This window comes from Lycium ferocissimum, chromosome 8, assembly GCF_029784015.1.
Source record: "Lycium ferocissimum isolate CSIRO_LF1 chromosome 8, AGI_CSIRO_Lferr_CH_V1, whole genome shotgun sequence".
Lineage (NCBI taxonomy): Eukaryota > Viridiplantae > Streptophyta > Magnoliopsida > Solanales > Solanaceae > Lycium > Lycium ferocissimum.
Window position 1 is genome coordinate 194,019 of NC_081349.1, and position 25,496 is coordinate 219,514.

A 25,496-nucleotide genomic window follows, 5' to 3' on the forward strand; every position below is an offset into this window, starting at 1 on the left:
TACCATGGATATTCTGGAAGCTATTTCTAGTCTATTTTAATAAAAATCAAAGGATTTTAGCCTTAGAGTTTTTCTAAATAAAATTTTTAGTTGTATGTGTTTAAATATTCAAATTTTTAATAAAAATTAAATAAAACAAATTGGAGTGCCCACCAAATCCCCAAACCCAGCCCCTAAGGACCGACCCTCTAGGAACCGAGCTAGGGGCGGTTTAGGTCCCCCAGGTAAGCTACCTAACTTATATGTTGTCTTGGTACGCTTCCGCACTTATATCTATTTGATTCAGCTTTAGCAAGTAGTATTCTATTCTGATTGTGTGCATGCTTTAGCTTAGATAGTTTGCCTTATAGGTAGTGGCTTGTTGGGTGTCCTGTTGCGCGCCAGATTTGGGTCGTGCATCCCGACTTTGTCATCTCGCTCAATTGTTGTGCACGTCCCATGTCCTTTTAATCCAGATGTCTCCTAGACATACACAAATAGCTCAATTAGACTCAAAACATTATGATTAACGATGAAACCAAATAAAATATTGAAATGCGAATAATCGTATTTTTAGCCAAATATCAAATATTTTAACAAATCCATTAAAATCATCTGAATACAAGATATATAAAATAGTCACTGAACGCACTAAAAAATATATTTTATTTTAATTTAGCCTTTACTAATTACATTTTCTACACAGAATTTATTTGTGTGTGGCTTATTAATTTAATTTCTCATATGTGGCTACTTTTTGAGTTTTTCCAAGCTTCACTTAGAAACTACGGGATCAAATACATAAATAGTACATGCATGACATATATTTAGAGAGAGTATTACGGCCATCTGCATGAAATTGCGCACCAGGTGAAGATGATAGTCATTTTTTGATGCGAAGTCAGTGTAGGTTGCCAGAAAATACGTACTGTTAGGGTCCGCGACATGGATTTTCTGTATGTTAATATATACTACGTGGTATTCATAACCTAAGGATGCTCTGCACCTGTTTTGATCCATATTCCCTTAAATGAGCTCTATGCGGCGTAAATTCATAATTAGTTAGAAAATCAAATACTCCCTCCATCCCAATTTATATGATGGTTTTACTATTTGGAGAGTCAAACAGTTCTTTCTTTGACTACGATTTTCTCAAATTCTTTTCATATATTGTGAATTACTAATTAATTATGCGGACTTATATTATTTTTTATGTAGTTTTCAAATATGCAAATTTTATTATAAAATACTTAAAGAATCTTTGTTTGGGATTGAGTCAAATATTAACTATTTTGACCCCCATACTCCGAGCCCCCTCATATAAATTGAGACGGAGGGAGTAGAAAAGATAATTAAATTAAAAAACATAAAGTTAGTTTCAAGTTATTGCGCTGATCGAATTTTCTCTAAGCGACAATGAAGAATTCAAGGAGGCTGCATCCTGACAAGCCAGTGGCAAATTTAACTTCTGTAAGAGAATATGTTCTAAGAATGTATGTTCAAATTTATTTATGCCTTAATTCACACCTGTATATAAGAATCGACCTAAGCATTGAGTTCTGTCAAACCTCGTATCAGTTCTCCATTGCGAATAGCCTCACTCAGAATCGATTAAACAACCGTTCTCTTAATCTGATTATCCTTATCAACAGAACTTCTCATGACTTTGTGGTTGATGCCTTTCTTCGCCAATCGCTAGGTTATATTAGAAAGAAGAAAAAAAAGGTATACAAGAACAAGAGTAGAATCTTCCTTTGTATACTTTTGCTTTTGTTCTTGCATTCATAACGACAAAATGCCATTAAAACCACTTAGTTGGGCTAATAGCCCAATATAGTGGACTCAAAACGTCAAAATATAAGGGAAAATTTACTTGCTATAACTATCTCTAAGACTTATTTATGAATAATAACTACTTATTTTTTATTTAATTTTTGTAGCTTTATTTTTCCAAAATTACGTTTCATAACTAGTCCAATAACTTTTGAAATACATCTACCTCGCTATTCTCCCTCACTACACATTTAAGATTTATTATCTTCTTCAAACCCTAAAAAAAATTCTCTCTCCTCTCTCCCCTTCCCCTTACTGCCGCCTCTCTCCCTCCCTTTCTCTATCTCTCTCTTCTCCTTCAGCCAAACTTCGTGAGGCAACTGAGCGTTAAAGCTCGTAGAAACTATAGCAACATCGTTGTTGCACAAGTTGTTGCTGCTTCCTAGTCGAATAACAACCATGACTTTACTCAGGCCGTTAAAGCGCGTCGATGTCGCTGCCATTGCTCCTGTTGTTGATGATGATGAGGTGGTAGCGACGGTGGTGGAACGACGCCAAATCTGAGAATACACTCAGATCTGAAAAAGAGGGAGCAGTGGGTTTCACCGGAACCGCCACCACCACCACCACCACTATTACTACCATCTCCATCTCCAAACTCAAAAAAAAAAGCCTTTTTGGGTTCTAGTTCCGGATCCGAACTCCATGCTTCATGTATTAATGGTTTTTGGTGGTGGTTCGGTATTGTTTTTGGAGTGGAGGAGGACAGTGGTGGATCGAGGAAAGGCGGCAGAGGAAGGAGGAGGTTTTTTCCAGTTTGTTGTGGTGGTTCGGTAGGGTTTTTGGAGTGAAGCAGGATGGTGGATCGGAAGAAAGGCGGCGGAGGAAAGAGGAGGGTTTTTCCAGTTGTTGTGGCGGTTCGGTAGGGTTTGTGGTTGTGGTGTTTCAGTATATTTCAGTATATTTCAGTATATTTCGTTATATTTCAATGTACTGTTTCAGTATATTTCAGTGTACTGTTTCAGTATATTTCGCTATATTTCAATGTATTTCTAATTTACGACACAGTTTCTGATACATTTCATTGTATTCCATTGTATATATGCATACTACAATTTTATATTTCTTAAACGGTCAACCATATTTCATTGTATTCGAGTGTATATTTTTGTATTTGGAAGTATTTCTAAAAGTTTGGAATGGAGTAATTTGGAGAGAGAAAACGTGGGTTGTTATGGAACTTCACCGTTATGCGTGATACATGGTTGATTTAATTTGACTTACCATTTAAAATGAAAGAAGAAAATATGTTCCATAATACGACCCGATTTTTACTACGCAAATTTTGTATTTTCGTGTATTTCAAAAACGCGAAATGCAACTGAATACAACAAAAGCTAACAAAAAACTTTTGAATGGAGTGATTTTGATAGAGAGACGTTAGCTGTAATGGAACCTCATGAGGTTTGCGAGAATCATGGAACCATTAATACAAATTACCATATAATTTGAAAAAGATTTTATTGCCATAAATATAGCCTTTTTTTTTATTCAACGACCATTTTACGTTCGTATTTCGCTATATTTCTCGTATTTTAAAAACGTGAGATACAACCGAAATACGAAAAAGCGACTACGAATTGTAAATCTTCAACTTATAGCTATAACTTGTTAGAAACTGTTAAAAGGTAGTTATTTGTGTAAGTTTTACTAATAAAAGAGGGTCATTCGTACGAATGTCCTTATTTTGGGGTGGTCTTTAATTTTTGTGCAGCAAATTGGTAGTCTTTAATTTTTGCCGTAAATTGGTAGTCTTTAATTTTTGTCCTTCACCTAATGAGGTTTGGGGTTCGAACCCCGGCTTAGTCAAAAAAAAAAATCGCAAGGCAAACTTTTGTAGCAAAGTTAGGCCTCAGGCAGAATTTTGAATGCAAAACTTTACCTGCAGGCATAGTTTTGCAAGCCATCAGGCATAGTTTGCCTGAACCTCTGCCTTGCGAATTTTTATTTTTATTTTTGTCTAAGCCGGGTTCGAACCCGGAACCCATGGGTTTTTAGGCAAAGGACAAAAACTAAAGATTTCAAATTTGTGGGGCAAAAATTAAAGACCAGTGCTTTTGAAGGACAATCCACACAAAAAAAAATGAATAAAAGAAGAGGAGACGTAACGTATGGACCGGGCCATAAATTGGTCATGACGATTTGCACAGATAGGTAACTTTTGTGCCATTATTTAGGTTTTGATTCCATTTAGATAAGTTTATCAACAATAGCTTAAGGGTTAAAATTTGGATAGAGCGGGTCAATACTTGCCGCAATCTTGGCGGATAATGGCAAAGACTTGCCTTGCCACAACTCCTAATGGATCACCACGACTTTAAAATAAATTTACATGTAACATTGAAACAAATTGCTTACAAATCACATGAGTTTTTTATGGATATGCAAAGACTTGTCTGGCAATAATCTGGTGATCAGCATGACTTTAGAACAAATGGTGATCTAACTTGGAACAAATTGTTCACATGTCCTGGCAGATCATCGGGAGTAATACTTATTTTGCCAAGTCCTTGCGAATTGTCAGGACTGCAGGAAAAAAAAGTTGTCACCATTTGGTACAAATTTTATGCCAAACGAGGATTTTTTGGACTTGTACATAAATTTCAGCAAGATAATTTTGCTTCAAAGATTATCTAAATGGCTTCAAATTTGACATCCAACCTTCTAATATCAATTCAAATAGTTTTCAATGTTTGATTAAACGCAAATTTTAAAAAATTAATAGACTCACTTTGTGTTTTTCAATAAGCAAGCTCATATAATCAATACTATTATTCTTCAAGTTTCTTCAATCAAACCAATCACAGAAACTGCAAAGGATTTTCTATTTTTTACGGCACATATAAAGAAGATGGAGGAGGAGGAAGGAGAAAGGGGAGAAAGAGAAGTTCTAACAGATATCTATATTTACTAAATATTTCTAAACATGGCTAGAAGTTAAACGTGGATCCTTAAAAAGGACGCTTGGTGAAAATTCATATCACACACTCGCCTCTGTTTTCCCCCCATAATTGGTTACTCCTTCTGTGCTTAAGTATTTTATCTTTTCTATTTTGGACTGCTCCAAAAGTTATCTATTTTATTATACTTATCAATAATCTTTCATTACTCCACTATATATCAAAAGTCAGTTGTCTACGACGACGTGTTTGATTATTGATAATATATAAATTCTTGAAAAGGTCAATTTATCTCCCTCTTTTTTATTTTACTCACTTCCACTTGGATATTGCTTAAAACTCCATTTTTTTGTTAACACGCGAGTCGTATCCATACTAATTGCAGCCCTTAATTGAATCAATTTAAATGGATCGAATAGCATGGGGCATGAGCAGTGCTGAAGATGGCATACTTAATTTAAAGATAGGGGAAACGAAGAACATGAGCAGGTACAAGAGAGGTAACCCAGTGCACTAAGCCTATGGTCTGTTTGTTTATTTTGATCGATTAGATATTTAGTTAATTTTTTTATATGAATATTTTCTCTTGATACATAATCTAGTAGGGAAATCTTGAGAGGTGAAGAGTTTGAACGAACGTGTAATCTCATAACAAGTCAAACGCTTACTTAAATGAAATCATGGACACGCTAAAATGCATGAACAACCTTTTCCATACTTTGGGAGTGACACAAGAAATGTGTGTCGATTTTCTGTTGAACTTTCACCTTGTTACACTTGGATTATAAAACTATACAAAGAAGTTTCAATATATAACAAATGAATAACAAAAAAAAAAGTCTCTCTTTTGCATCATCTTTACCTTGGTTTTGTGCATTTGGTAACTTTAGAAACGATTCGTGAAACCTTTAAATTAAACATCCTTTACTACAACATATGAAGGGAGATTATTAGTTGAATGATCATGAAATTGCCTTCTTTTGAAAATCGTTCATCCGTCGAATTTCCAGCTGATGCATCAACGAGCGAACAAACGACATATGATCAAGAGACAACATCCCATTCAACATCAAGCAATGGAGAGTTGTTGAAGAAGAGAAACTTTTGCAACTCACCACTAGGAATTAATCCGACCCTCCTTCGTATGGTTAGCGATCGTTAATTACTTGTCACTTCATTTAACATATACAGTACCGAAAAAAAAAAAAAACTGGAATTAGCTATGAAATGCATCGCTAATCTGCCGTTAAATAGCCCCTAACAAACAAGATATATTGATAATTCATCGTTAAATTGGATTAGCTACGGCTTTTTATTGTTTAGTGACGACAAAAGTTGGTTGTCGCTAATTCCTACTTTTTTTCTTTTGTACTACTCCCGCAGATCTTAACATATAAGCAGAGGGTACACGTATATTGTCTCAGACTTGAACTTTGTCCATATAAATATATGCTATTTATAGAATGAAACTAGCAAATATAATCAAAGCAAAAACTCAATATTTTTTTTTTTTTTTTTTTGAATGTTGTTGCAGGTTTTTGCGGAGGCATTGGGGACATTTTTGCTAATGTTTTGTATATGTGGGATGATGGCAAGCATGGAAATAATGGGAGTGAAGGTGGGGCTTATGGAATATGCAGCCACAGCAGCACTAACAGTAGTTGTTGTAGTCTTCTCTATAGGCCCCATTTCTGGGGCTCATATTAATCCTGCTGTCACTTTAGCATTTGCAGCTGTTGGTCATTTTCCATGGTCCAAGGTTTGTAACTCAAAGTTTTTTTACATTCTTCATTATAATGATCTATTTGAAAACTAAAAGAAAAAATGGAGAGGAAATAATTTTTCTTCCTATGTTTGGTGAGACTAATGAAATTGTTTCTAGGGATACTTACCTTTTCAGGCCGCCGTAAAAAATAATAGCCAAAAAATGTGTATTAATTCTGTATATTATGTGTATATACATATAACATACACATTATATGCATAATCAATGTTATACAACATGCCCAGTGTATTCCCATAAGTGAAGTCTAGGGAGGGTAGTGTGTGCGCAGACCTTACCCCTGCCTTGTGCAGGTAGAGACGTAGTTTCTGATAGACCTCGGTATACATAACCAATGTATATGTTTTGTATATTTTGACTAGCGTCCGTAATTAATTTCGGCCAACTGGCCAAAAATGAGAAAATCCCACAAATTTACTGTCGGGTTCGAATTTGGCAATTGGAAACTCCATGATGATAGGAAATGTTTCCCTTTTATGAGCTTTGCAATATGCAAGTCTGAATTAGGCGAGTCATGGATTATGGATATAAGAAGATTATTGTATATGAAAAGATCGGGGTAACTGAAGGAAAAGGACACGCCAAATAGAGGAGAAAAAAGAGAGAATTGAATGCTATTCTAAAACAAGGAATCTTAATGGAATGTTAGTTCAATTCTTATTCTCTAAGATTATTAGAACTGTTTTTGTTTAGGTTCCACTTTATGTAGTGGCACAAGTGGGAGGTTCTATACTGGCTACATATACAGGAAAATTGGTGTATGGATTAAAAGCAGAATTTGTGACAACAAGACCTCTCCATGGTTGCACTTCAGCATTTTTAGTGGAGCTTTTGGCAACCTTCATTGTTCTCTTCCTAACTGCATCACTGATAAATGATCCTCAGTCTGTAAGATAACACTAATAGCAATAATTCCCTCTAATATTTTTGGATTTTTTTTTTTTGTAACGTATACGTATTAATTAAATATTTTATTTTTGTAGACAGGACCATTGTCTGGATTTGTTGTTGGAGTGGCCATAGGACTGGCTGTCCTAATTTCGGGGTAATTTTCATTGCATGCCATTATTCTTCAATTTTTTCGAGTTAGGGTGGACAGGCACATCAAATCCACATTGTGTGCAATGGGTGCAGTGACGGTCACTATTTTGATTCTAACTTATATACAGAATGAAGTTGTAACATATGTTGCACCTAAACTCATATCTATAAGATAGTAATTCTAATTATTTATTCGAGAAAAGCATCTTATATTTTATTTGTTTAATTGTGATTGCAGCCCTATTTCAGGAGGATCGATGAACCCTGCCAGGTCTTTGGGACCAGCAATTGTTGCATGGAAGTTTGATAACTTGTGGATTTATATTGTAGCCCCAATTATAGGAGCTGTTGCAGGAGTTGTCTTCTATCGGCTTTTACGCCTTCAAGGCTGGTCTTGCAAACCTAATTCCTCTCCAAGAATAACTCATCAACATAATCCACTCTAACTAATAATTTTAGTTTAGTATAAACTTAAATTTTAATGGTATTTGTGGAAGTTTTCTCACAATAAATGTAGGTTCGATTCTCATAGTTCACTTTTTCTTTTCGTTATGTGATAGGAAGTTACCAAAATATCTGTATATATATCCTATTTAAACCGATCGATGTCGTATACATATGTTCTTGAATAACATAATACATTGGTGACCTCAAGAATTTGCCGCTATTGGAAAATTGAGCACTATAACAACTTGAGTGTCACGTTGGATAACGTTTGTGCAAATTTGTCACTTTCTTTCCATTCTTTGTAACAACTCAACTACAATTCATATCCAGCACGTCATCATATACAACAATAGATAGAGAGGGGGTAATAGAAGATTGTTTCTTTCATGCCCTCTGTATATACATAAAACATAAATATACATATTTATACGGAATGGATTCGCAGGTGGAGACAAAATTAGATTTAGAGTTATTATCTATATTTCATTTTATTTGTAATATATAGTTCGAGTTATGCTCACACGACACACGCCATCGTAAATAATGCTAAATATATACCTTTTCCGAACTAACTTAACGTGTATTCTAGTAATGATACTATGAAATTTCCCTTGGTCAAAATCTCGAACGCTCATAAAGAAAGAAAAGATATATAGCCCCTGCCTATTTTGAGTTTTTGACACTTCGTCTTTGCTTTCTATTCATTTTGGTAATATAGCTCGCACCTCGAAATGATAGCTCAAAATGCTTGAGACTTGCAAAGTTAGCTTGTCCCAATTGCATAAAATTACCTATATTGAATTACTTTCGTGTTTCTTTCTTTTAAATTTAGCCGTAACTCAACCAAACATAAAGGTTCGAAGTAGCCCGGCTTATACTCTACCAACAATCATGCTAATTACTTGTTACCAAATATCAATCAACATCTTAAGCAATAATCAAAAGACAAGATAATTATATTGTAAGGCCCTACTTATACATATGGAATTAGTTACTCTTTTTGTTTCATTCTTTTAAATTTGGGCCAATAATTCACTACTTGGATGATCCACGCTTGATGACATTAGATGATTGGAGACAGATTCGCAAAGGGGCAAGACTTTTTCTTCCATGGTATTTAATTTGTATAGTTAATTCTTATGAACTCATGATCAAGAACATGATATGATGACATAAACATATTTTTAGTAAACAAAGTCGCTGACGTTAGGATGAAAGACCAAATAATGTGAATTAAAGACATTGTCATTTTCCACATAGTTGCATGAAAACAACACAAAAGAGTAGTGGCGAAAGGGTTAGCTCTATTATTTGGTTAGAGGAAGTAACTTGCAACAAGAAATGATGGTTCAAGTTAGGGGTGTCAATGGTCTTTTAAAACACTATTATTGACCGAAACGTATTGTATCGAATGATTATTGGTTTTTAATTTTATAAAAACAAATTGAAAAAAATACCAAATCGCACTGAATAAACTTATATGTGTAAAATATATTTTATATATTAAGTTTAAATAATGAAAAATAAAATATCTCGTCTTGGGTCTAGGGTGATGGAAACGACTACAAGACAACAGGTAATTAACACCCGAAGTCCCAACTCCGAAATATATATATATATATATATATATATATATATATATATATATATATATATATATATTACCCCGAAACCTATTAAAATTAATTAGTTCTAAGATATATATATATATATATATATATATATATATATATTATGCTACTTCGAACCTATTAAAATTAATTAGTTCTAATATATTAATAGGTAGCTACACTATTCCAACGATCTTGAGTAGCAAGCTACAAATTAGATAATATATTCCTATATGATTTTAAATTTCTCTTGTTGGATACTTAATCTTAGTAGATTCAGTTCTTGAGTTCCATCTAGATTAATTTCTTTTCACTCTTGTGATCTAAATTTTTTGTCTTTGTTGAAGTCTGTTTACACTAATGTAAACTAGTGGGATGAACCTCTATTCTTGTTGTCGTTGATTTTATCTTGATTCATCACCTTTTAAAGTAAAAGTGTCTAGAGAGTTTTTGTCAAATTCCCGTGAAAGTATGCATGGTATCTTTTTCTAACTATTACTATTGAATCTTACATGATGTTATAAAAAAAAATATCGAAAATTAATTGAATCGTACAGATACCAAAGAAATCGAAATATATGATGGGACGGTTTTGAAAATTTTAATTTTGGTTATATAAAATAAAATAATCCAAAAATAGGTATGATATAAATTTTAAAAATAACCGGCCGAACCGTGCTATTGACATCCCTAGTTTAAATAGTCTGATAATATTGATATAATTAATGTTAAATTGTCTTCACAATCAACATCTTAAACAATTATCAAAAACAAACTTGAGGTTTCTCTTTTACTTTCTTTAGGCACTAATTAAACTCGTAACCTAGCGCTTCAAACTTCATCAACCACGCTATAAATTGGAAAGAAATAAAAAAAAAAAAAAAGAGGAAAAAACTTTTTCCTTCTCGACATGTTCACATCAATTCTTCAAAATTGAGCAAGGAACATGCCATGTCACTAAAAAAAAAATTGAAATTAGTTACGAATTTTGTCTCTAATTAGTTGCTAAATAGCTCGTAGTTAATAAATATTTTTTATATCTGTCGCTAAATCGGATTAACGGTGAATTTTGTATTTAGCTACAAAACTTGTTTGTCGCTAATTCCTTTTTTTAGTAGTGTGTTAACATAAAGTTTTTCACTAAACAAATTGGCTAAACGTTAAAAGATCAACTAACACAAAACAAAAGAGACATTATCCTTCTCCATAGTTCCCTTGAAGACGGCAAAAGAACTATGTAAAGCACACAACTGGTCACGGGAAACCGATAAATCGAATCAAATCGAAAACCGAATTAACTTTTTTAGGTTTGATTTGATTTGATTTTTAATATTAAAAACCGACAAAATATGATTTGATTTTGATTTTAAGTAAAAAATAACCGAAAATCCCCAATCAAACCGATTATACGAATAATATTTAAAATTATGATTTTATATATATATATATATATATATATGAAAGTTTTTACTGTAGTATATATTGTATATTAATTTTTTCTTCGGGCCTAAGTACAAATCAAAGGAAAATATGGCCCATAACCTTTAGGCTTGTTATCCAGGAACTTGTTTAGAAATACCGTAATGAAAGGAACATAGGAGTTTGACGCTAGGTATTTCACCAAATAGATCGTCGGTTCCTATAGAACCTATCACTAAAATACCCTTAGAGGGGGATAAGGCAAAGCGGAGCAAAAAGGGTTTTCCATGAGATGGGAAATGAAAATGTTGAGGCAAATACTTTTATGCATACCTCTTCTGGTTGATCCACACCATCCTCTATTCTCGTAAGATGATACACACTAGCTAACAGCCCTCAAAGTATGAGTCCATACACTTGCTAGCTAAGACTGGATCGTTAAAGACCAGATTCCTTTTCTCAATACCTTCCTTATATCTCCTAAGGGTCTTGCCCTAGGCATAACTTATATACAAAGAGTTCCCTTTCGATAAGTATTGCGGTTAAGTCCCTATATTTCTGGGAGCGAACTCCGGCCGAATATGAAGCGCATGGATACAAGTTATGCCTTGGAACCTTAGGCGTATATGAGTATCAAAATAGAGTAATTAAAAAACCTAATTTTAGTCATCTTTCCACTGTAAAGGTATTCCCTTTACTGCAAGATATACATTAATCGAGGTTGCAATGTGGTGTAATTTAAACTATAGATGCTTCCTAGTGTTCTGGTTTGGGGAATTTTTCTTTCTCGTTGATTATTTGAAATTCATGTATGTTTTCATGTTCCAATTATTAGGTTATCTTAGATTAGGAGTAAGGGATTTGTGATCCGATCGGGATATAGTTGATAACTTGATTGTTATAATTGCTGTGATATGTTTGGATAGTTTTAACTTTCCTATGATCCTTTTATACCTTCGGGACCTTGTTCGTGTCCATCTGTTGAGGAGAGTTAGCAGAGGTTCTATATGTCTTTTAGGTTAATCTTCTTAGGTTCTATATGTCTTTTAGGTTAATCTTCTTATGGTTATGTATATATGTTGGGGCTAATTAGTGTACCCTTCGATCGTCCAACGGATGATTTTTAGTCAGCACTAACATGTTTTCTGCTTAATTCATTTTGTGTATATAGTTAAGAAAAATAATAATCTTATTAAAAATTGATAAAAATCGAAAAGATCAAAAAAATCGAAAAAACCGACATAAATCGACTCAGTGAAAAACCGACTTAATTGGTTTGATTTGATTCTTGTATTTAAAAAACCAACTTAAATGATTTGGTCATCTTTTAAGCACTAACCGATCCAAACCGGATCATGAACACCCCTACTATTTTATTTACTTGAAGTTAAAGTTCCACGAAGGATTGAAGTGTAACGTTTGGACAACATATATAGCATTTGCCATATTGATTACCTCAACTATGGCCAATGATTTCTTTTGTCGTTGCTAATTAATTATGTTTGTTGCATTATTATTTTTTGGGCCCATGAAAGTTACCTTTTTATTTATTTTTCCCTCCCAAAAAAAAATAGAAGAACTACTCTCGAGAACAAAAAAAAAGAAGGCTTGTCTTCCCATCGACAAACACCGTGGTCATCCACTTCTTTGAGAAATTAATGACATTAAAATTATTGATTTTTTTTTTTTTTTTTGGCAAACTGTTAGCTGCCATTTCTATTCCACTATTCAGACAATTTTTGTATCGTTATCGGGAACAAAAAACAAAATAAATCGTCTGAAAACGAATCTGATTAAGTGGCCAATTAAATTGTGCCAACTCATTTAAATTGTGCCGACTCAATTAAATCGAAATAACTCATTTTACTTTATTGGTAAATTAAATTTAAATTCGTGGAGTTTTGACCATTAAAAATTGGGAGCTTTTGGTTACTTTTTTCTTGGATGTGCAATCAAAAAGGCGATGGCAAAACCAATCAACTCCTTTGGTGTTGGTTTCTCCCTCCGATAACGATACAAAAATTGTCTAAGTGGAATAGAAATGGCCCACACATTTGTCTAAATTAAGATACTTTGGAAACATATCTTGAAAGAATTATGACTTAAGCAATTTTTTATATCTGTCGATATTATTTGGAATAGAAACTTGTCTTCCTAGTGTTTGGGAGCTACCTATCACATCTGAAATTAATGACATTAAAATTATTGATTTTTTTTTTTTTTTTGGCAAACTGTTAGCTGCTTTTTGATATGCCCGCTATTTCTTTATTTTCTAATGGACAGGGAAAAAAACAAAATAAATAATATGCAAACGAATCTGTTAGAATTTTCAAGAAATTCATTTTCTTCATTACAAAAGGCCGACTACAATCGAGAAATATCCTACGTATTCATTACTTTATTGGTTAAAAGCTACTAAGGATTTAGCTTTTAGTCTTTAGACATTACCATGTCCAAGAAATTTATAGATATTGAACATAAAAAGGTTACTTTTTCTTTTATATATACAAAATCAAAAGCAGTGATGGCAAAACCAATCAACTCCTCTTTTCTCCCTAAATGTTTACTCCCTCCTGTCAAAATAATCGAGATTTTAAGCTTGGGGACATGGATTAAGGAATTCACTAACTCTTAAAAATTAAGAAAGGTTTTGACTTATATACCCTTAATTATGATCCTCTTAAGCAATTTTTTATGTTGACATAATTATTATGGGGATATGAAAATATGTCAAGGGCACATTTGAAAAAGAGAACTAATTACTTTCTTGGTTTTGTGAAACCTGAATTATTTTGGATCGACTTTTGAAGGCTAAAACCTCAATTATTTTACATCGAAGGGACTTTAGATATTTGAGAATTGCAGACGTTACATTATCATGAGAGTGATATAAAGAAATAAGTAGGAAATTAAAATGAGGATGGATTGGGAAAATCTTTTTTTTTTTTTTTTTTTTTAATAGGACAATGGAGTATTTTAGTAATCGAAAAGATGAATCTCAGCATGGTCCCCCTTTCCCACAATTATGGACATTGTGGACCATTTTTGCACAAGAAAAAGCATATGGGCTCTTGAAGATATTTTTTCATCCACACCCCAATTGTCAATGGAAAGATTAAACAAACAAATATCGTGGCTGTCACTTGCAAAACCATTTTCAAATACAAACATTAGTTTTCCCGGTCTTAATCATATTGCTGTAATTTTCTATGCTCCAGCCCCCAAGTTCATAAAAGCCAATGAGACTTTGAAGAGAATATACTATATCGGTGACAGACGAGAATTTTGGGCTCCTTATAAGACTTAGAAAATCCTCCTCCCTTTGACCTAGCTTTTGGGGTGTAAGTTAGGCCCAAAGCCGAATTTGACATGGTATTAGGCCTAGGCTCGATCCGATGTGGGCCCCCAAAACAAAAGAGGTGGGGGGGGGGGGCAAATGCCCTCAGACCGATGGGGATGAAAATGCCTACCACATCGGTGACGGACGAGGCATGAACCTTAAAAACTGAGCAATCCTCTTCCCTTTGAGCTAGTTTTTGAGATGTGAATTAGGCTCAAGGCCTAATTTGACGGTCTTAGACAAATCCTAGAATCTAGACTTAAGGATTTTATTATTCTAAACTAAAATTGCTAACGACACATTGTGAAAATTTAAGGTAAAGAGAATATAGATGTACCGAAAAAGAATCTGATTATCCGACTCAAAATTTGAAAGCGATTAATGGAATAGCTTATGATAGTTTAAACTCTTTTGGATATCCTTATATAACTGATGAAGAATTAATGTAACATTTTCTAGCACCTTCAATCATATATAGCGTGTTCCAAGGTTACGCTAGGATTTGATTTTCTTTATTCTTAAATACAACAAGAAAAAACTCAATAGGAGTCGGCTTAGAGTAGTGACTGTGCCAACGGAATGAACTCACCAAAATTTGGGAATATCATGTAAAAGAATCTGAAAATTCAGCTTAAAATCTTAAGATGATTTGTGGAAGAGCCCGGAATAATTTAAACTCATTTGAAAACCCAAAGCAACAAACAAGAAACATGTTGGGCTCAATCAGCCCTAGATATTCTTAACATGGTGTGATATTGTCCGTTTAGGGCCAAGCCCATACGGTCCCAAAAGGACTCACACCGTTAAGAGATTCCTACACCTTATATGTTGGCTCCCAATTTTTTTGGCTATCGACATGGCACTTTGTTCGCACACCCAACAATTTATCCTTCGAACAAAGTTCCATGTGGCTCACTACCACGATCACGACTATGTGTCACCCACATCATTAGAGTATTATGGCAATCAAAGCCCGTAGCTAGCTAGCTTCTTCTTATGTGTGTGTCTCCAAATATAAGGGCTGCGCCATCTCTCTGTCATCCTCATATTCATCCTGCCAAACCTAGGCTCTGATAACAGTTGATGGGCTCCACCACCCCGCATATACTCTTAATATGGTGTGATATTGTCTTCTTTGTGCCAAGCCCGAACGGTTTTCCCCAAAAGATCTCACACCAATAAGAGATTCATGCACCTTATATGTTGATTCCCAATCTTTTTAACTACCAATATGGGGCTTTCTTCGCACACCCAACTGGACAAATATAACATTCTTTAACATGTATTCCCTCGATTTCAAATAAAATGATCTAGGATTTAGATTACAAGAGTTTAATACATATTCAGACATCAACATATGAATGCTTAAGTATCTTACGATTGAGATATATGAGAGTAGTTTTCTCCCTTATTTGGATTAGCGTTAGTAGATTTTTGGGTTCCTTAACTATAGATAAATTCTAATCTAAATCTTTGTGATATTTGATTATGCTCATTTAACCCTCAATTTCTTGAAATGTGCACTTTTGATCCATTTGTTAGTAATATTCATGAATTTCAAGAATTGTTAATAACAACAACAACATACCCAATATTGTCCCACAAAGTGGGGTATGTGAAGGGTAGAGTGTACGCAGACCTTACCCCTACCTTGAGAGATAGATAGGTTGTTTCCGGTAGACCCTCGGCTTAGACTAAGGCAATCAAGAATTATTAATCATTGTACCATTTAATTACTCATGTATTATGTTAAGCTTTTACAATTACTACATATTTGAACACAACATAATTCCAAAAATAGTCCAAATTTAACATATTTCCCACATAAAGTGACAAAAAGCACACATTTTAATTAAGTGAAGATTAAAAGGGTTGAATCATATATTACAAGGATCAAAATCAGAATTTACTGATAATTGAGGGACCAAAAATGCTATTATTCTTTTGGATTATGACAGTGCATACTTAGGATGTGTTTGGTATGACGGAAAACATTTTTCAATTTTTCCATGTTTGGTTGGTCAAAATGTTTTGAGAAACATCTTCTTTAGAAAAACAAGTTAATTAAAAATGAGGAAAATGAATTACCTAATAAAAGTAGGAAAACCAAGTTTCACAAATGACATTCCAAATTCATGGACTTCTCCCCACCCACCCAATTAATTCCCCCAACGCCTACCCTTTGACCATCCCAACTCCTACCACCCCTGAACCCCCGCTCATATCCCACCCTCATAGTGTTTTACTAGACTACATATAGATGTTTACTTACCAAATACTAAAAATTAAGTAAAAACCCCGCTTATTTATCAAAACAACTGTATTGAGCGAAATCCGTGCTCAAGCTATTTTCCATAGTCAAGAGCCCGGTGAGGCCGGGAGGGCTTCTGCAGCCGGCATCCACTCCCACCAACTCGGGTCACATCAGTAGGTCTCGATCAGAGCGCCGAGTCAGGAAGCATGTGAGAGCACAGTAGAATCACATCAATTGAACATTGGGGTTGAAAAGTCTCGTTTTGATTTATATATAGATAGCTTATCATGTAAGATAAGGACACTTTCACTTCCACTCTTATAACCTAACTCTCATTTCTATTCCTAAGCAATAAACATCCGGGCATATCACTTGATCTTAAGATATCTGTTTGTCTTGCATTATTTTCTTATTGATTAAGCTCGGTTCTTTTAATATAGCTTTGATAATTTGAAACACTGATCCCGAAAAAGAGAGTTTCAGGGATTAGATACGACCTACTTGTCTTTAAACCCATAAATTACAAATCTCTAACTGATTATCCGTTTTCACCGGAAAATTAGTTTTGCCCCGTCTGTGGGGATAGACAATTGTAGAGTTATCCTGATTCGCAATAGAAATTCTCCTTATAAAAAACTCTAGCGAAATCATTATACACAGAAAAGACATGTCTAATGGTAGTTCGAGCAATATACAGGAACCCGAGGATGTGCAAATATTGGTGAGAGGTATGAAGAAATTGGTAGGGATATTAATATCTGAGCACAAGGAGGAATCCATTGAAGGCACGAAAGCAGCAGGAATGGGACACCGCTCAGGAAGCCTAGTGAGGAGCAAAGTAGAGGTGTCCCCAATGACGACGAAGCAGAACAACCACGCCAATGCTCGTTAGGAGGAAAGGGTCAAGTACGGTCTCAACCTGACGGGCAGAAACTCGCTCAAAATACACGATCCTTGACGAGTGAAATATTGATGGCAGCGCTCAAGGCGCAGGAGGAGAGAATGCAGCGCATTGAAAGTCCCATGACTACCATGGCCAAGCACTCTAGGGCAGGGACTCCGACGTCAAATCAGGACGCAGATAAGATCTTTACGACCTCGCAAACCAAGAGGGTCGAGGTAGCGAAATAACGAATTGATGCATTTACCAAGAAGTTACATAGGGTCGAAAGGGAAATAATCAAGTGAACTAGCAAAATCTCAAAAGATCCGTCTGGAGTCGAAAAATACAGTGCGTCATCATGCCCAGAAAGCACAGCCCTCACTCTTGAACAAAAGAAGAGGGAACGGTTCGAGACAGGAGACATCAGCGCCAGAGAAATTTTCCCTCGCCTTGATGATATGACGTTTAATACATTAATAAATAATGTCGTGGTTTCAGGAATAGCGGTGATTCCGAGGAGCGCGATTAACATTATTCAATGGGGAGTCGTTCAACGACTGGTTAAAATGGCAGACAAGAATCCTAGGCAGAAGATGGACAAAGCGACCTGACCCACATGATCTTCGAAAACAGAGAGTAAGATGTAGAATGCATAGGGCCGGAAGTTTGAGGTTTCATTCGTGACCAAAAGCTGCTTCTGGGGCCTCGCAGAGAGTAAGGATGTATCCGTTGCCGGCTGCAACCTCACTTTCCTTCTGACGATGACATCCAGGTAATCCGTTCAAAATAAAAATTCCTTTATTTTAATGTGTGCTTGTCAATCCAGGCAGAGATCGCGAATGCAACGCAACTCCAAACCCGTAAGAAGACATATAGTGGGCGATCCCGGTGGTTCAAACTCTGTCTTGAAGAAGGCTACACCACAGGATCGAGGGGAGGTTAAGCGGAAGACCCGAAAGAATTAATACCAATCCAAGGAACGCTCGAAACATTGGATGTATAGGGGCTAGGACTCTCCACAATGGGCTAGCACCTTAGCGAAGGATAAACGTAACCTTTGGAGGAAAAGTGGTAGGAGTGATGTCACAGGAGTTGCAACGATGGTACCCATCTCCCACCCAAAGAAAGGGAGAAACCACCCGAAAAGTGTCATTACCTTTCAGTGAAACAGAGGAAAAAGGCAATGACGCACTGGTATATAATATCCTTACAAACTCTGAGTTTTAATATTAAACGTGTGCATATCGACCAAGGTAGGTCCGTGAATATAGTGCTCCTTCGAGTGCTCATAGAGACGCAGGCGGCGGATCCGATAACCTCGATGATACATTTTCTGATCGAATTCAAACTGCCGAACGAGACCACTTGAGGGCAGATCAAGATGGTCACTCGTGTAGAGGGAATCCCCTCGGAGGCCCTGTTCGTCGTCCACGAAGAAGAGGCCTTATAATCTGGTCCTGGGCAGGCCCTGGCTAGATGCCATGAGGGCGGTCCCTCCGACTTACTATTGAGTCCTGAAGCTTCCCAACCCCTAGGGGATTGCGGAGATTCAGGAAGAACCGGAGCTCAATTAAGGGGATATGACCATGACCACCGTCGAAGAAAATTCGGAGGTAGCGGTCGCTAGCAATTACAGAATCCTGACCCCGGAGTCCTACTCGCGGTTAGTCACAGCAAGCCGCAGACAAAAATATCCTCCCTCTCCCCGACAAAGATGCAATGGACTAACTATCGAGAGGGTTCGTGGCGTTAAAAGAAACGGATGCACGGAGATCCACAACGAAGGAGCTAAAGGTCATTGCTTGCCACTCGGATACCCTAGAAGAACAAGTAGATCTGGGCTCGAGATTAAACTCCGGCTCCCGGGGAAAGACACTTAACTTCCTAAAAAAAATTGTATAGCTTCACTTGGTCAAAGAGTGATACGGCACGTGACCCGACTTAGTTGGCCATTTGCGGATTGGCCGCGTATCCGGACGATCGACGACAGAGAAAAGGAGCGCTCAAATTTCTTGTTTTGGTCGACAAGGCCCGCCCCAAGGTTTAAACGTGTCGCCCATAGAAGAAAAAATTGCCTTGGCACTAACGATCGGGGGATTAAGACTATAACAGTGGCGATCAGAGTGGTTCCGTGGTATCGTTTCCTTTGCAGATCGTCTTGTAAAAAATTCGAACCCGCGTATCAGTCAGCAGGGGATCATCCGAGAAGACCCGAGCTAACTTGCAGAAGCCATCTAAAGAAAATCCCACTTAAGGGGCAAGCTTCGAAGTCAAAATCACATCGTCACCCGAGAGAAGGATTAAGTTGCGCACTATGGATTTCCTCGGCAAGAGGGTTAAAAGGTTGCATTATGACGATTTGCCGCCTCGTATTATAATATTGGCATTCTCACAAAATTCCATACTCTGATACGAGTAGGAAAAAGACGTGCCCAAGCTTTCGAAGCAACCAATACTGGGACTACCAACGTTCTCATCCGTTGAGTCCCCCCTCTGTCTCGCTATCGCTTTTTTTTAGGAGATGCGGATGAGAGACTATGTTTTGATAGGATGAGTCGTCCCTGATAAAAACTTAAAAGTAATGTATAAATATCTGTTTATATTCGACAGTTATTAGCAATGCGCCCTTTATCAAGGATCACGGAAACGCTCGAGGCAAAATCGAGCTCGAGAGCCACATGGCCCTGCAATCCGCTAGAAACACACGACACGGCCTTTGGAGCCTCCGAGCGTGCAAGTTTCATGAACCTTTGTGCCATTAAATGGGGTTGAGAAGTCTTCCCCATCAGCACCAAAAAGTGAGGCCCTCATTCATTGCGAATTGGATGCCTTAAATCCCCAAATCGCGAAAGTGCTTCCAAAAATGACATTCCTGGATTGAGTTAAGAAGGATGACTTGAAGCATTAAAAACAAAAAACAATATAAACATATAATATGAGTGCACATCGATCATCATACTTCAACTTAAACAACAGACGCTCAAATAATAGTATCCAACAGCTCAAATTTAAGGATTATTTTTGAAACTCTACCGGTAATGACCCTCACCAATATTTGAAGAACTTCGTGGGTGTGTGCGCCCAACATATGTAGAATGTTGTCCCAGATGATGCTATTTGGCTAAGAGTTTTCAAAACTCTTTAGCTGGTGAAACTGCCACACAACACTATTCATACGTGGGGAGAGCTTGTTGCTGTTTTTCTGAAGAAGTGGTTTTCGCCAAGCAAGAAAGCTAAAATTCGTGACAGGATGTATGATTTTAAACAGCTTCCGGGAGAACAACTATTTGAAGCTTAGGAGAGATTCAAGGAATATTTGCAGAAGTCTCCAAATCATGGTTTTTCAGATAATATATCTATGGAGAAGTTCTATAGAGGGCTTGATCGATTGACACAAGCAGTGGCGAATAATGCAGCTGGTGGGTGTTTTATGGACAAGACTTATACCCGAATCACTCAGTTGCTTGATAAGCTTACTACTCACAATCAAGAATAGCATTCGGGTGGCACTGACAGTGTAGCCTATGGAGCTCCAATGATCCATAACATTGTGAAGGAGAATCAAGAGACTCAGCCGACTCTAGCTCAGATAACAACCAATATTTCTTTGCTGACCAAGAAACTTGATAAAAAGGAAGTGAAGAATGTTAATGTCGTTAAAGAAGTTCCGGGAATGCCCAATGGCATGTACCATGTTCAAGAGGGTTTATATCAAGAGGGGCCTCCTATGTAGTATGAAGATGCTAACTATGTTAATCACTCTCAAGGAGGCTATCAGAATCAGACTCAGAATCAATGGAAACCTCAACAGGGACAAGGTAATTACAACAACAACTATGGTGGCTCAAGCCAGGGGAACTACTGTCACAACCCAAACCGATGGGCCATGAGTAGTGCCCGAGCTGGACACTCGTATACGAACCTGTTAGAAATAATCAAACTGAAACTAAGGACAATATAGGAATTTGTAAAAACATGTTGTGGACTCATAATGCCATATATCAGAACGAACCTGTCTCCTGAGGTGTCACAGTTAACCAAGACATAACAAAATCCGACAAGGCTGCCACTATATATGGGGATATCCAAAACGAACTACGTCGATATAGCTGCCAAAACATATATACAACCCACACATGTCTACAGACCTCTATGAGTATAACGGTAAAGCATGACAGAACAGGGCCCCGCCGTACCCCCGAATATGCATAAGTCTATATCAACAAAATCTGTACTAAAATGAGTTAAGCTCCGGAACAATGGAGCTCCCCAAACAACTGAGTAGAAGTCCTAGGCTGGAGGATCACCAAACTGAGCGTCTGTACTAGCGGGCATGAAACGCAGCCCCCGAAGAAAGGGGGTCAATACGAATAATGTACTGAGTATGTAAGGCATGAATAACACATAATAGATATGAAAGGTAATATGGAATAGGAGGGATAACCTGTCATCTTAAAATCATATGTACGCAAGCACATATATATATATATACATACACATATAATATAAGCATTAGGTTGCGGAACGTGCAACCCGATCCATAAATGTTAGTATTGTGGAACGTACAGCCCGATCCAAAAGTATATCATTTTGCCGCGGAACAAACGGCGCGATCCATAAATATCATATGTTAGTGCCGAGGAACGTACGGCCTGATCTATAAATATCATATGTCAGTGCCGAGGAACGTACGACCCGATCCATAAATATCATATGTTAGTGCCGAGGAATGTACTGCCCGATCCATAAATATCATATGTTAGTGCCGCGGAACGTATGGCCCGATCTATAAATATCATATGTTAGTGCCGAGGAACGTACGGCCCGATCCATAAATATCATATGTTAGTGCCGAGGAACGTACGGTCCGATCCATAAACATAATACATATACATAGCATAAATAGCATGCACGAAAGCTCATATGAAGGCTACAACTTTATCGGAGTGACGTAACGTCGGTAACCTCCGATTATATTATAGAATAATCATCATCGCTTTATCTCACCTTGAAGGAACAATTGTTATAAGGTGAGATCAACAACTATGAATAAAATCGAGAAAATCATGAAATAACTCAACACTCTCATAATAACATCGAAATCATAAACTTGGAACCTTTGAACATAAAATCATCATTTTCATTGTAATCATCATAGAGTCATTCTCATCTTTAACATTATGAGAATCTTTAAGAATCATGAACTTCTAGCTTTTGAAAACAGTGAGGTTATGGAAAAATTTATGGAATCATAACACAGGAATCATGCCTTTGAAAGAAAGGGACGAGCCTTAACATACCTTGAAGCTTATCTATTCACCCAACTTCTACTTCTCGAACTCGCAAATCTACAATTAAGGGAATTCATACGATTTTTAGGCGCGTTATCAACTGCTTATCTTAAGCCTTTAAATAAATCTTTCTAGAATCTGCTGAAATTTCAGCAGCATCTCCTCTATTTATATGCCTAGCCCAAAATCGTAATTCAGCAACCAACAACAACAACACCAAACACATCATCATCAATATCAAAATATTCCATAAAACATCCCACACGATGTCTATCCAATTTCTCAACCAGCAACTTTATCATACGATCATTTAATCACTCTAGCTTCATAAATAAATCAAAAGTAGTATTAATAAGGAGGGATTCATACCTTATTCTTGTTAAAACAGTAATATCTTCAATATCCACAAAAAACAGTACTAAAACCATAACCATGCGTTATCTAAGCCTCGATTAACACTCCGCCACTTGAAAATCTCTCAAAACCCTCAATTTTAGGATATCCTCACTCCCCCATATGATTTTTGAGTTTTGGGAAATATTTTTAGTGGGAAATGAAGGGCTTTGCCCTTTATATAGGGTGACAAAGTCGGTTTCCACCGACTTAATCAGTGACCTTCGCGAACGCGAGGGACCCTCGCGAACGCAATGGTCTAGAATATTCATAGCCATCGCGAACGCGTAGGGCAATTTTGTCCAGTTCGTTCGAATTTTCCTTCTTCACCCTTTTGACCTCCAAACCCTCTCGATCTTAATGATCTTCATAACCATAATATAGGTGCATACGTACCTCATATATCACTTTTTCCATAAATATGCTTAATACTTGCGTCGTTCCTTAAATCTGAAGGTTATCCTTCTTGATCAAAACTCCACGTGCTTGTACTTAGGCTTGGCGAGCGTTCCTCTGAAAATATGAGGTGTAACAACTACAACAATAAGAATAATTTTTTGAAATAGGAGTTTCAATCCCTATTTCCACCAAAAGGTCAGTCGACTGAACAAGGGAGTTCTAAGTAGGAGAGCATGCTTGAAAAGGTGCTAGCCAACCAAGACAAACTAGATAGAACATTGAAGGGGCTGACTAAAACTATAGGATCTCACACTGCTTCCATTCAGAAGCTCGACTCGCAGATAAAGGATATTTTCAAAGAGCAACACCCTCCTCAGAAGGGAGGACTGCCAATTGATACTAGTTAAAATTCGAAGAATGGTGGAGGTGGTATAGATTGTGTATATGCTATCAGTACTCGGAGTGGTAAAATACTCCAAACATCTTTAAAAAGAAGGTGATTGATCTCGAGCCAATTATTGAAGAGGAAAAAGCACAATCTGATGTGCCAACTATTATTGAAGAGGTTCAGACAGAAATTCCTATTATCTAGAAGGTTGTTGATATTCTGAAAAGTTCGAAGAAGACTGAGACTAGTGACACCAGCAAGCAAACTGTTAAAGGGGATCGTCGCCCTTTGACACAAATTTTTAAATCTACACCTCCCTTTCCTCAAAGGTTGATGAAGAATACGGAAGATGCTAAGTGTCAGAGATTCTACGATCAGCTGAAGCAGTTATCGATGAACATTCCATTTCTGGATGTTGTCAACGAGATACCCGAATTTACAAAGTATTTGAAAGATTTGCTAACAAAAAAGAGGTCTATGAAGTATGACACTGTGAGTGTGACTCACCGTGTTAGTGCAATATTATCTACAACAACTGTTCAGAAGAAGGAAGATCCTGAGGCCTTTATTATTCTATGTTCTGTCGGCCACCATGACTTTGCTCATACTCTTTGTGATAATGGGGCTAGCATCAATCTAATGCTTCTTGCTATATACAAGCAGTCGGGGTTGGAAATGCCTAGACCTACTACCATGAGACTACAAATGATTGATAGGTGTATTAAGAGGTCGGTTGGAGTTGTAGATGACGTACTAGTTGGGGTTGGTGATTTTCTTATACCTGCTGACTTTGTGATTCTTGATTGGGATATTCCTATTATTTGGGGAGATCGTTCCTTGCTACGGGAGTAGCTCTTACGTATTCTGAAAAGAATGAAATCAAATTCCGAGTCAATGATGACGAAGTTACTTTCCAGGCTAGTAAAGGCATGAAGTTACCTAGTGCTTATGAAAGCATTTCAGTTATTGATTCTATTGATGTTATTGATGAAGTTGTTGAATTCAAGATGGAAAAGAAATGTTTGGGCGAAGCTCTTGCTGCCATTCTGGTAAACTTTGATGTTGATGACATGGAAGGTTATGTGGAGACTGTTAACTCGCTTGTGGGGTTGGGTTCTTACTCGTACCAACCGAAGAAGTTAGATCTTGATCTTGAAAATAGAAAAACTCCTCTAGCAAAACCATCCATTGTAGAGCCACTTAAGCTTGAGCTTAAGCAGCTTCCTTCACATCTGAGGCATGAATTTCTAGGCCCAGATAATACTTTGCTAGTAATTGTGTTTGTATTGTTAAATGAGGAGCAGATGAAGAGGTTGTTGGAGATTCTGAGAGAGTATAGACGTGCGATTGGGTGGACCATTGCTGACATTCGAGGTATTCCTTCTAGTATTTGTGAGCATAAAATTCAGCTTGAGGAGGATAACACACCGAATGTTAAACACCAAAGGAGGTTGAATCCACCTATGTAAGAGGTGGTGAAGAAAGAGATCACTAAATGGTTAGATACTGGAGTTGTATATCCTATTGCAGACAGCA

General features: G+C 36.7%; 1 protein-coding gene, 1 long non-coding RNA gene and 1 other non-coding gene across 3 annotated transcripts; 2 read left to right on the top strand and 1 right to left on the bottom strand.

The window, feature by feature from the left end:
* The first annotated feature begins 2,457 nt into the window (after positions 1 to 2,457).
* LOC132066570 (uncharacterized) lies at positions 2,458 to 2,829 on the top strand. Its single transcript, XR_009416853.1, has 2 exons — positions 2,458 to 2,557; positions 2,648 to 2,829. It is a non-coding gene; the product is annotated as an uncharacterized LOC132066570 (long non-coding RNA).
* Positions 2,830 to 5,522: 2,693 nt separating this feature from the next.
* LOC132066571 (probable aquaporin NIP7-1) lies at positions 5,523 to 8,375 on the top strand. The gene is made up of 5 exons (XM_059459863.1): positions 5,523 to 5,859; positions 6,247 to 6,471; positions 7,189 to 7,383; positions 7,479 to 7,540; positions 7,775 to 8,375. Exons 1-5 carry the CDS (start codon positions 5,671 to 5,673, stop codon positions 7,980 to 7,982), a joined length of 879 nt encoding a protein of 292 aa, XP_059315846.1. The 5' UTR covers positions 5,523 to 5,670; the 3' UTR covers positions 7,983 to 8,375.
* A 12,349-nt stretch (positions 8,376 to 20,724) lies between these two features.
* On the bottom strand, positions 20,725 to 20,831 carry LOC132069055 (small nucleolar RNA R71). Its single transcript, XR_009417624.1, has one exon. It is a non-coding gene; the product is annotated as a small nucleolar RNA R71 (small nucleolar RNA).
* Positions 20,832 to 25,496: the final 4,665 nt, after the last annotated feature.

Excerpts from the sequence above, each read along its gene's own strand:
- LOC132066571 (XM_059459863.1), top strand. The coding sequence starts at position 5,671 with ATGATCATGAAATTGCCTTCTTTTGAAAATCGTTCATCCGTCGAATTT. Across the intron at positions 7,384-7,478 it reads TGATAAATGATCCTCAGTCT|ACAGGACCATTGTCTGGATT; the intron begins GTAAGATAACAC and ends TTATTTTTGTAG. Across the intron at positions 7,541-7,774 it reads CTGGCTGTCCTAATTTCGGG|CCCTATTTCAGGAGGATCGA; the intron begins GTAATTTTCATT and ends TTGTGATTGCAG.